Source organism: Tiliqua scincoides, chromosome 2 (genome assembly GCF_035046505.1).
Source record: "Tiliqua scincoides isolate rTilSci1 chromosome 2, rTilSci1.hap2, whole genome shotgun sequence".
NCBI classification, from domain to species: Eukaryota; Metazoa; Chordata; class Lepidosauria; order Squamata; family Scincidae; genus Tiliqua; species Tiliqua scincoides.
The window spans coordinates 114304508-114316582 of NC_089822.1; the positions used below are offsets into that span (position 1 = coordinate 114304508).

The 12075-nt window shown below is 46.6% G+C and overlaps 1 protein-coding gene across 1 annotated transcript in view; it reads right to left on the minus strand.

The window, feature by feature from the left end:
• SMC1A (structural maintenance of chromosomes 1A) overlaps window positions 1-12075 on the minus strand; it is a 31807-nt gene that overhangs the window by 11761 nt on the left and 7971 nt on the right. Inside the window, exons 6-12 of the mRNA XM_066614032.1 lie at window positions 7312-7570; window positions 6864-7004; window positions 4379-4461; window positions 3937-4144; window positions 3626-3811; window positions 2038-2217; window positions 860-1006 (exon numbers count right to left, since the gene is read on the minus strand). Coding sequence (XP_066470129.1) covers window positions 860-1006; window positions 2038-2217; window positions 3626-3811; window positions 3937-4144; window positions 4379-4461; window positions 6864-7004; window positions 7312-7570 — 1204 coding nt within the window. The remainder of the gene's footprint in view (window positions 1-859; window positions 1007-2037; window positions 2218-3625; window positions 3812-3936; window positions 4145-4378; window positions 4462-6863; window positions 7005-7311; window positions 7571-12075) is intronic.

Here is a 12075-nt window from a genome sequence, read left to right on the forward strand (position 1 = left end):
GTCCAGTCCCAGGTGACCACTTCCAGGAGTATACGGCCCAAAATTCTTCCTTACCTATAAAGGTGTCCATACTTACAGTGTTCACCAGCTTTATATTATTCATTCATTTATTTATTTAATATCAGCATCTAAATTCCCTTTTTCAATCCACACTAGAAGAAGTTAATGCTTTTAAAACATAAAAGCAGGAAGTAAGACCCATGAAATGCAAGGGACTGAAGTGAGGCAACTTTCCAGGCCACAAGGCCTGAACTGCAGCCAGCAAACATAAAGAACTAGATACTGGCACATGCATCATCATCCCTCCCAAGCTGACAAGCACTGCAGCTCCAGGCACTCATTGATTTTAGCTGCCTCAACTCACTAGTGGCAATTTAAGAAAAATGATGTATCAAACTTATGTATTTATAGAAAACCAATGAAAACAGATAGAAATGAGTTTACTGCTATCTCCAGCATGGCTTCCCTTGTCCTCTTCTCCTTAACACATGCACACTATCAATCCCTCTTAGCTTCTACCTTATTCCTCCATCATACTTTTCCAATTATTTCCTTAAGTAGTTTGAATTCTTAAGATCAGGGACCCCCAAAGGGTTTGATAGGAGCACTTTTCTCCTGCACACAGGATTTGGCTGCCAAGTTCTCCAACTCAAATGCCCTTTCTTAGGGTACTGTACATCCCTATGACCCATCAAGACCAGAAAGGAGTCCAGACACATTCCAAAAGGAGCACCTTCAGCAGTGTAGCACTCCAGGTGCGAACAGTCCAAGTTTCCTATCCACATCAGAGCCTACAGGTCAGTATGTGCATGTGTGGGGGGGGGGGGAGGCTTATACTACTGTACAAATCAGCTCCAACCTTCAGCTCTTCCGTTAGCCTCTCTTTCTTCTCTTTTAACTTGTCCACAGCCTTTTCATCCCAGCGCCTGGCTTTGGCCTTCAAGTCACTGGCACCTCCTGAGATGACCCCTGACTTCTGGAACAAGGTTCCATCCAGAGCTACAGTCTGCAGCAGACAAAGAAAGCAAGTCATATCACAGCATGTTCTTTGTTAAGACCTCAGGTCAAAAAGGAGAGGGTCTCCCTATCCTCGCTGTCAGAACGACAATTGCAGCTAGTCATGGCTACAACTCAGGACAATCTCACACACATACTGGGACAGAACAGAAGCATTCTTTGAATTAGAACAATTTCTGAGTCATCAGCAATTTCATTCTAGTATAATCCATGCTAGGGATTGAGAATTCAACATCTTGAAAAATCTCACTATAGTTTTTTGTTTTTTAAAAAAACTATTTTGTAGAGATTTCATCAGCAAAGGTAGATGCAACAACTGGTAAAGTCTCAGAAACCAAAAGGGAGGGAGGCACATAAGCATCCAAGTGACAGCAGATCTGCACTCTATCTTAGGTGCACTAACTTAGGGTGTACAGTGGCAATCTACCCAATGCTGCCCCATAGGAAGGGTGCTCCACGGACACCACTGTCAAGCTAACACAGCAGGAAGAGCTGCAGTCAGATGGTAAGATTGGCCACAGCTTGGTTGCCAAGGTGATGGAGATATTACTCTTGTCTCCCAGGGAGCCCAGATGTCTTGTAAGAGGTGAGGAGTCTCTTGCATAGCAATGTGACTTGCCGCACTATATTTGGCAGTTGGGGGAAGGAACCAAAAATGAGACACCTTGAGGCTTTGCTCCCAGGGAAGAGAAAGTCTGGAGCAGAAGAGGATGGGACAGCTATGGATTACTATCCAACTCTCTGTGACCACAGTAACAAATTTGGGGTAAACCTCAAGACCACTGGCCAGGGAAGCAAAGAGAAGGCATCTCTGCCCCACCCCACAAGTAGCAGAAACCAAATGAATTCAGAGCAAATATAAGCACATTTTCTTCAATTGTATACATTTATAAAAGTCACAGGATTCAGTTTTTCTTGGTAGAGAATTTCAGTTTCTAAAATTGCATCTTGGTTTAGGGAAGGATCACTGTCTACATGGTGGTGGGAGACTTGGGGTGAACGGGCTGAAATTCTCCTGACCTTGTGACGCTGGTGGCCACCAAAAGCAATGCGGCGGGCATCCTCCACATTGTCACACACCAAGGCATTCCCACAAGCATATTGCAGGGCTTTCTTGATATGAGGGGGCTCATAGCGAATCACATCAATCACTAACTTGGCCCCCTTCAGCTCCCGTAGCTTTTCATCTGTTGGCTTCACCTGAGAACATGAATGGAAAAGTATGAACAGATGAGGACAGTATATGGGCCGTTTGCACCAGGAAGGGTGCTGGTGCAAAGTGGCAACTTTATGCCAGTTTGCTTACAGCCAGACCTGTAAGCATATCATCTTATACACAGTTAACCTCAGTGAGTTTTTTCTTTTGAACTTAAATAGCAGTTGTGGACTCTGTGCAGGTGTAGCACACAGGGAGGCTGTTCTGAACTCTCACATCATGATCCTGGTAGCTATCCCCAAAGCTGCTATTAAACCTGGGAGGGAAGCTCCACTGATGTTAATTGAAGCTTCCCTTCTGAAAGTCAGTAGAAACTTCGGGGTGCTCTTTTCATCAGGACTGCAAGGATAGCAGAAAAAGGTTAAACACCTTCCATCTGGCCAGTATCCTATACCCACCAGACAATCCTTGACAGCCCTCTCCATGCTGGCCCCTATACTACCTCTGCCCATTTATGTGCTCTAGCAGGCACTGGGTGCTCAGTTAGCGAGTGCCCGGGGCTGCCAGACACTCACGTGGGAGGCCCCAGCCCACACGCCACTACTGCAGCTGCCAAACCAGCAGCCTGGGCCTAATGCTGACAGAATGCAAGTTCTGTCAGCACAAGGCCTAGATAGGACTGGGCCATATGATTAAGTACATGCAAACAAAACAAAATTGCATATATTTTCTCTGCCTCTCTATCTAAAGTATTGATTTATCCTCCCCCCCCCCCCCCAAATAATGTTAGTTTGGCCCTCCATCTACATAAATTTACTACATCTCTTAGCAGGGTAGAATCCCAATACTTCCCCCTCCCCTTTCCAAAGACAGGGGTACATCTTCATTTCAAAGCTATTTATAAGCAAGTGGGTCGAATGCACTGGGAGGAGCAAACTGCAAAAACATCAACAAACCTGATTTACTGGAACATAGGTCAAGTATAAAATCCCTATAAAAGTGACTGGTATGGCCAGTGTGAGAAGGCTACAACATCAGGAAACAGATTAGTAGTTGGGGGGAAGGCAGGGAGGAAAGAAATATCCCCTTACCAGAAAGACACATCAAATTGAACTTGCAATTTATCTGCGTATCCATCAGTAGAGGTGTTTGTTCCTGGTGTGTGAAAGAGGATTACAGCCTAAGCCTTACTGAATTCAGTGGGCTTACTTCTGAGTAAAATAACACTGTTTTCAAACACCTCTATCCGTCAGTAACTCTCCACTATATTTGTCTCCACTACATCATCACTCTTTCTCCAAGGAGTTCAGACAGTATAAACGGAAGTCTCACATTTATCCTTACAAAAACCCTAACAGGTGAAGTTGAGCAACGATGACCTATCCAACGCTACCCACTCAGCTTCATGGAGACTTTAACTCAGTTTCCCTACACTCCTCCATGGTGCCTCACCTCAAGGTAGTCAAGAGGAAGGAAGGTCTCGGGCTCTCCTCGCTGCTCCTTGATATACTGGATGCAGTCCCGGCCAGTCTTTTCCGAGTCAACAATGATGGCATCCATGTTCTTGCCCAACACTTTAGTGACAGCTATCTGATACTTCTTCTGAGTGGGCTGGCAGAGGTCTATTAGACGCCCATACTGTAGGAAGTAAGGAAGCAGAATAAGGTGGGGGGTGAGGTGGGAAACCACCTCCAGATAAGCCCCTCTTCCCTTTGCTACTTGCTCTATGTGAGTGTGTTATGCTGTGTTTGTCTCTCACGTACCACAGAACCAGGATAGAGGCGCTTGATGCTTTCCATAATCTCTGCCTTGCGCTGCTGCCGGCTGTTCTCCTGCCGGTCAATACGGGCATCACCGAGCTGCTCCATCACCTGGTTCAGCTCCTTGTTAATCTCATCAATCCGGCGCTTGGCCAGCTCCACCTCCTCAGTCAGCTCCCCCTCCAGCTTCTTTTGTTCTTCCAACGACTGTCTAGTTAAGGAGGAGGGTGAAGATAACCCAGAGATTCACCCAAAGTCACCTGGACACTTTATGCCCAAGTATTCTATTGAATGACAATCAGGAGCCACAATGTCTCATAACACAACTCCTTCAAAGCAACCCCAACATCAAGCCCAACTTTCTTACCTCTTGTCCACACACTGCCCAAGGCTTGCCCACCCCCAAATATAGGAGGTCTGTGCACCCCCTCCTCCTGGCCCTTACTTGCTAGTGGCAATGTACTCCTCCAGTTTCTCAATGCGCTTCTGGTTTTCCTCGATTTCCCGCAACTTCTGCTTTATCTTTGCCTGTGGAGTGAATTAACACATGCCAAAAGAGCGCCGGTCAAACTCAGGGTCCAATCTAACCAATATCAAACACAAGACTTTGACTCCCTTTGATGAGAACTGCCTCCACTATAACATAAGAAAGCACAGAAACCAAAGTCATTAATTGACTGGTCTTCCATTCATAGGTTGCAACTTTTATACCCTAGTTGGATTATGCTAGAGAGAGACACCATCTTTCAGAAGAAGAGGGGAAAAAAACTCAGAGAACAAGGAGAAAAAAGTTAAGAAATGACCAATTTATACTGATACACAGTAAAAATTACATTATACAAAAAAAATTAGGTGGCTCCTATGTTGCAAGATGAGGTTAAAAGGAGGGCCTGTGTCTGGAAAGGCTGAAGGCTCTTGATCCACCTGCTCCACTGAGGCAGGAAATTCTATTCCTTCAAGTGTGATCCACAGCTCAGGACCAGGTTGTATCAACAGACCTCCAGTGGATGTTCTACTTCTACAGACAAATCACTGTCAGTCACCTGTTCTTTGGTAGCTTTTCATCAGCAGATGCTGCTGTAGTCTCAAGTCATTTCTTCTCACACTCCCACTCAGCATCCCTGATGAACTGAATGTTGGCCATCTTCTTTTGGAAGTTTTGTGGCCACCCCAACACCCTATTGCCTGTGTTCCTCAAAAGCTGTGCGTGACAAACTCCTTCACTCTTTCTTTATGCATCAAGCTGAAATGCAGAATCTGAAATCGGACTCAGCTGAAGCCTAGCCAGACCTACGCAGCCTGTGATTTCTCAGCAATTTCACTAACATGAGTCTTAGGGCACAATCCAAACCTGTGCTGAAGCAGGCAAGCCAGGAGGCTTGCGCTGCATCCAACGCAGGTTCGTTGGGTGCAGCGGCTCAGCCACAGGCAAGGGGAAGCTCTTCCTCTTACCCCTTGGTAGGGGCTGCGTGCCCTAATGGGTCTCCTCAGACCTACACCACCTCTGGAGGTGGCAAAAGTCCAAAGAGAGCGGAGCAGCTGGAAGCCGCTCCATTCTCTCCGGGGACGGGGGTTGGGATCCAGCATAACCCAGCCCTACCCCCCGTGCGTCCGCCCCTGGGGCCACCATCGCCGCCCTCCCCCGCCCATAAACGCCCCCTCCCCACACCCCCCACACCTACCTTTGCTGCTTGCGTCGGTGTGAGAGCACCAACACAAGCGGTGGGGCGGAAACCACTGTGGAGGCATCTGTTTCCCTCTGTGCATCGGCACATCTGAATGCACCAATGCAGCTTCCACCCACAGAGGCGCAAACATGCTTTATGGCATGTTTGCGACCCTCCAGGGCCTCCTATGCTGGCATAACTGCCGGTTAGGATTACACCCTTAATGACACTGTCCTATTTTTGGGCAAGGCTCACTGACAACAGACACTCAAGACAACTCTTATATTTTTTCCCCTCACTACCAAGGTTTCAAATTATATACCATCAATATGCATACATAATGACTCCCCACCCATTGTTTTGTCTGAACATTACATAGAATCTTTTTTCTCATTACTTATTAGGAAGTGCAGGCTGGGCTTACGGTAAGAAAGTAGGCCAGCAGGGAATGGGGTACAGAGAGATTCAGGTAAATAAAAAGAAGAAATGGGGAGCACAAGTTATAGGGGATATAAGGGGGGATATAGAACAGCTCCCTAAGGGAGGACGTATAAGTTGGACTACGGACTATAATTCTGTGGAGTGCGTGCATGTGTAAAAAGTGTTAAGCTGCTACTGAGGATGGCATTCACCTTCCCAAGAATACCAGCTTCTATTTATTATTTTAAGGGCACATTTTTAGTCCTCGTGACTGCTAAACATTCTTATTAACAACATATTTATATACTGCTTTTCAACGAAAAAGTTCACAAAGCAGTTTACAGAAAAAAATCAAATAACCAATGGCTCCCTGTCCCAAAAGTGCTCACTATCTAAAAAGATACAAAAGAACACCAGCAGACAGCCACTAGAAAGACACTGCTGGGTTGAGGCAGCCCCGTTACTCTCCCCCTGCTAAATAAAAGAGGAGCACCCGCTTGAAAAAGTGCCTCTTACCAGTGAGCAGGGGTAACCACTAACAGGAAAGCTCCAAAGCCTGAGGGATGGCTGCATAAGATTCCTGACAGAACCAATTATGCAGATCAATTAAGCAAAACAATGGGGAAAGCGTAAGAGAAATTATGCCACCTTGTTCAATTTGCAAAATTTATATTGCAGACTTTAAATTTCCTTGGTGCAGAATTTGGATCTCCAAGATGCTCAATTTTTATTTATTAAGAGCGTATAGACAACCCCAGATATGATAACGGAGGTTGAAGATAGGGAGACCAGCTACAACAGATACCAGGAATTTAAAAAAAACAAACAAAAAACCAGAAATACCTCAGTTTCTACTTTCTTCCTCTCCTCCAGGTCCAGTCGATCCTGGTCTGCTTTCTGGTCACGATTGAACTTTTCCAGCTCTTGTGCCAGAGTAGCTGCTCTCTTGCTGGCCTCCTCCTTCAGCCGGTGGTATTTCTTCACCTGTTTGGGAAGCATGAGGACAGGCTGGAATGAACCTGAGGCATCACCACAGTAATACAAGAAAGCTGCTCAAGTTTCCATGTCTCTGTTCAGAGGGGGGGCTGCCTGCATAATAGCATGGATGCCTTCCTGAAAAGAGCAGCAAGGATATTTAAATTGAGCATCGGTGTCTTGTGCTTCAAATAGGCCAATACTCTCTACCTAGCTCAGGCTGGGCATCATGGAACACAATCACTCCAATAACCACTACAACAGTAGGCAAGATCTCAGCTCAGTTGATAATCTTGATTCGACCTGGTTCAGGTACCTGGTTCTCTTCCAATGTGAGGTCCCGACCCTGGCTCTGACTCTCTTCTTCCATGCGCTCCTCAAATTCCTGCCGAGCCTTCTCCACAGACAGCATCTCCTTCTCCAGCTCATCCATGTCACCCTTACGCTTTTTGTACTGCTTCTGGGCATTCTGCAGAGACTTCTTGGCTGCTTCCAGTTTTTTGATCTTGTGAGATGTGTTTTCCTTGGCCTTGATGTACTGGGGACGCTTCTGGTTCAGCTCCGAATCCTTTTCCCTGCCAAAAGGTAATGGTTTTAACTTATCCTGCATCTAATCTCTGTGAGTAGCCAAGACACATTCCCAAATTAAGTCAAACATAAGAGACATCTTCCACCCAGTCTGGATCATGAGATTGGCCATCCTGCAACATGTGGTTGACAGGAACAGAGATTTTCAAAAGGCCCTCTTCATTCAGCTATGTGGCCACATGTGAACTGCTCCTCTGTGGTACCTTCCCACATGCTTGTGGTATGTGTGGAAATGACAAAATTACACATAGTCTTTCCTACATGACCGGCACCCCATGGCCAGCACCCTCACACAGAAGCACATACAGTAGGAGAAGGAACCAGCTTGTTTTCTGTTTCAGCAACCAAGGCACATGAGCTTTTACAGCGACAACTGGATCTTGCTACCCAAACAACAGGTGGCGAAACCACATATTACAGAGCACCATACAGCACATCACTGCCAACCAATGGTAGCTCCATCAGGCCCTGCAGCACCTGAGATTTCATAAGACATTGTCTACATCAGTGTTCTTTAACCTTGGGGTCCAGACCCTAATGGGGTCACGAAGCCCGAGTTGTGGGGTCACAGCAACATATAGGAATGAAATAAGGTTAAGGAGCACTGGACTAGCGCACCACCAGGAAAGGGAGGAGGAGACTGGTGCACCCCTTCAGGTACCAGGAGATGGTGCCCTAATGCCCCAGCACCATCTCAGCAACTGGGCTAAAATAGCTTTCACTAGTACCAGGCTTCATGGTAATTTTTCTGCTCTCTCTAACAAGAATATTTGACTACAGTGAACATTGCTGGGAGGGCATTACAGGAGTGGGGGACAATGGGGGAGAAAGGGTCCCAGGAGGATGGTGAGATCAACGGTGGGTCCTCAGTCTCATACTGCATGTATTTATTTATTAGTGTCATGGCACAAAAAAGACCGAAGACCTCTGGTCTACATGAATCTTCTAGCTGCCCTTAGGCAAGCCACTATTTCCCAGTCTCCACCCCTTTCCCTGCCCTCCTCACATCACACATTAACTGTGTAGCTAAGTATCCTCACTGTCACAGAGATGTATCTTTTCCCTTTGATGATATTCCTTCCCAGGGACAAGAGGCAATTGCTCGTTGGGGGGAGGTGCATTTCCTCCCCCCACAATGGTGAGGCTTTTGATTCCTTCCTCTGGGACTAGGTTAGGAGGATGGGAAAGTGCAAGATCTTCTCCCTTTTCTGAAGTTTGGAGTGGCTGAGGTTAACATCTTTCCAATGAAATAAGTCAGGGACTCATGGCAGACTGGTGCCAGTATCTGGGACTACTCCCTCATGAGCAGAAATAGAGTTTTGGCAGATGGCTCTTATCTGGTGGACACACTAAGTAAGGTGTGAACATAGATCTTGAGGCAACACTTGGAAAAATTCTAGGACACCTGTGAGATGCCTACATGCTGCAGAGACAAAGGGCAGATCATGAGTCAGCAAGAATTAGGGTCCAGCTTGATTGAATAACCAATCAAGTTACATTGGTTGGTATACATCCAACCAATCGCATATATTACGGATGAGAGAGTTAGCCTTTGCTTGCTGGGGCCATGCTGTTTGAGCAATGACATCCCTGCATGGCAGGACCCTTAGAACCAACAACACTTAGTAAGTAGTTTAGAGAAGTTAGACTTCATTATTTTCTTGTTTCTGGAATCGTATGCGTTCTCGCTCATTTTACTGAGGGATCCCCCCTTTGTGCGGGGAACCTTCTTTTTACTAACCTGGACATGGGTAAGCAATAAAGCTTTCCTATATGAACTGTCCAGAGTATGTGCTTCTTTAGGGGTCAGAGAAACCTATGCTAGTGGAGAGCAACTAGAGAGCCCTGGGTCAAATCTCTGCCACAAGCTCTTTCCTCAGCCTCAGATTTCACACCCTGCGACAAAGAGGTAGCAATACCAACCTACAGTGTTGTGATATTGGTGCTTACAGAGTTACCAAGATAAATGGACAAGTATAAAGCACCACGATTCTTTTCAAAAGTGTTATTAGGGTCAGGTAAAACAGACTCTTAGGTGGTAGTGACAACACCACCTGCCCAAGATGGCCTTTCTGCTTCTTGTAGTGCCAGCGGAGAAGGCAAGGGAGGCACCAGTCAGCCCAGTGATGCACAAGTCAAGCCTTGCAGATTCGGGTATGTGAAAAGTGTGCCTTTGCACATGCATGTACAGAAGTGTTCACATGGACATGACAGGGCATGCAATGGGGGGGAGATCTCCCAATGCAACTCTGTGTCAGGCTCTACTTTTTTGTTTTCCTATGGAAATGATTATTAAACTAGAGAAAGAATGGTCTTTTGGAACAGCAAATCGAAACTGTTTTCTTTCCTATAGTCATAAGAACATAAGAACATAAGAACAGCCCCACTGGATCAGGCCATAGGCCCATCTAGTCCAGCTTCCTGTATCTCACAGCGGCCCACCAAATGCCCCAGGGAGCACACCAGATAACAAGAGACCTCATCCTGGTGCTCTCCCCTACATCTGGCATTCTGACTTAACCCATTCCTAAAATCAGGAGGTTGCGCATACACATCATGGCTTGTACCCCATAATGGATTTTTCCTCCAGAAACTCGTCCAATCCCCTTTTAAAGGCGTCTAGGCTAGACGCCAGCACCACATCCTGCGGCAAGGAGTTCCACAGACCGACCACGCGCTGAGTAAAGAAATATTTTCTTTTGTCTGTCCTAACCCGCCCAACACTCAATTTTAGTGGATGTCCCCTGGTTCTGGTATTATGTGAGAGTGTAAAGAGCATCTCCCTATCCACTCTGTCCATCCCCTGCATAATTTTGTATGTCTCAATCATGTCCCCCCTCAGGCGTCTCTTTTCTAGGCTGAAGAGGCCCAAACGCCGTAGCCTTTCCTCATAAGGAAGGTGCCCCAGCCCCGTAATCATCTTAGTCGCTCTCTTTTGCACCTTTTCCATTTCCACTATGTCTTTTTTGAGATGCGGCGACCAGAACTGGACACAATACTCCAGGTGTGGCTTTACCATCGATTTGTACAACGGCATTATAATACTAACCGTTTTGTTCTCAATACCCTTCCTAATGATCCCAAGCATAGAATTGGCCTTCTTCACTGCCACCGCACATTGGGTCGACACTTTCATCGACCTGTCCACCACCACCCCAAGATCTCTCTCCTGATCTGTCACAGACAGCTCAGAACCCATCAGCCTATATCTAAAGTTTTGATTTTTTGCCCCAATGTGCATGACTTTACACTTACTGACATTGAAGCGCATCTGCCATTTTGCTGCCCATTCTGCCAGTCTGGAGAGATCCTTCTGGAGCTCCTCACAATCACTTCTGGTCTTTACCACTCGGAAAAGTTTGGTGTCGTCTGCAAACTTAGCCACTTCACTGCTCAACCCTGTCTCCAGGTCATTTATGAAGAGGTTGAAAAGCACCGGTCCCAGGACAGATCCTTGGGGCACACCGCTTTTCACCTCTCTCCATTGTGAAAATTGCCCATTGACACCCACTCTCTGCTTCCTGGCCTCCAACCAGTTCTCAATCCAGGAGAGGACCTGTCCTCTAATTCCCTGACTGTGGAGTTTTTTCAGTAGCCTTTGGTGAGGGACCGTGTCAAACGCCTTCTGAAAGTCCAGATATATAATGTCCACGGGTTCTCCCGCATCCACATGCCTGTTGACCTTTTCAAAGAATTCTATAAGGTTCGTGAGGCAAGACTTACCCTTACAGAAGCCATGCTGACTCTCCCTCAGCAAGGCCTGTTCGTCTATGTGTTTTGAGATCCTATCTTTGATGAGGCATTCCACCATCTTACCCGGTATGGATGTTAGGCTGACCGGCCTATAGTTTCCTGGGTCCCCCCTCTTTCCCTTTTTAAAAATAGGCGTGACATTTGCTATCCTCCAATCTTCTGGCACTGTGGCCGTTTTGAGGGACAAGTTGCATACCTTAGTCAAGAGATCTGCAACTTCATTCTTCAATTCCTTAATAACCCTTGGGTGTATGCCATCAGGGCCCGGTGACTTATTGATCTTTAATTTATCAATGAGGTCTGAAACATCTTCTCTTTTAACCTCTATCTGACTTAACTCCTCGGTTAGGAGGGGCCGTTCGGGCAGCGGTATCTGCCCGAGGTCTTCTGCCGTGAAGACAGATGCTTGTCTGTCAGTGCTAGTCAAACTGCTTGTTTAATTAAATCACTGCTTGTCCTAGAACAGCAGACCCTGGTCCCTCTTTCTGCTATTTGTAGACTTATTATAATACAGTTATGCGTCACTTAGCAACAGGGAGGCAGACCATCACCCCCGTTGCCAGGCAAGACTTGATGCTATACAAAGTCTCCGAAGATGAGGGGAAGCTGCAAGAAAACCGGAAGTCACGTCTCTTGCGCGATTCAGGCATTCTGAGCCTTGCAAAGGCAGTACGCAGACATGTGCTGCCTCTGCGAGGCTCAGAAAAGCCTCTGGAGGCGAGGGGAACAGGGCTCCCCT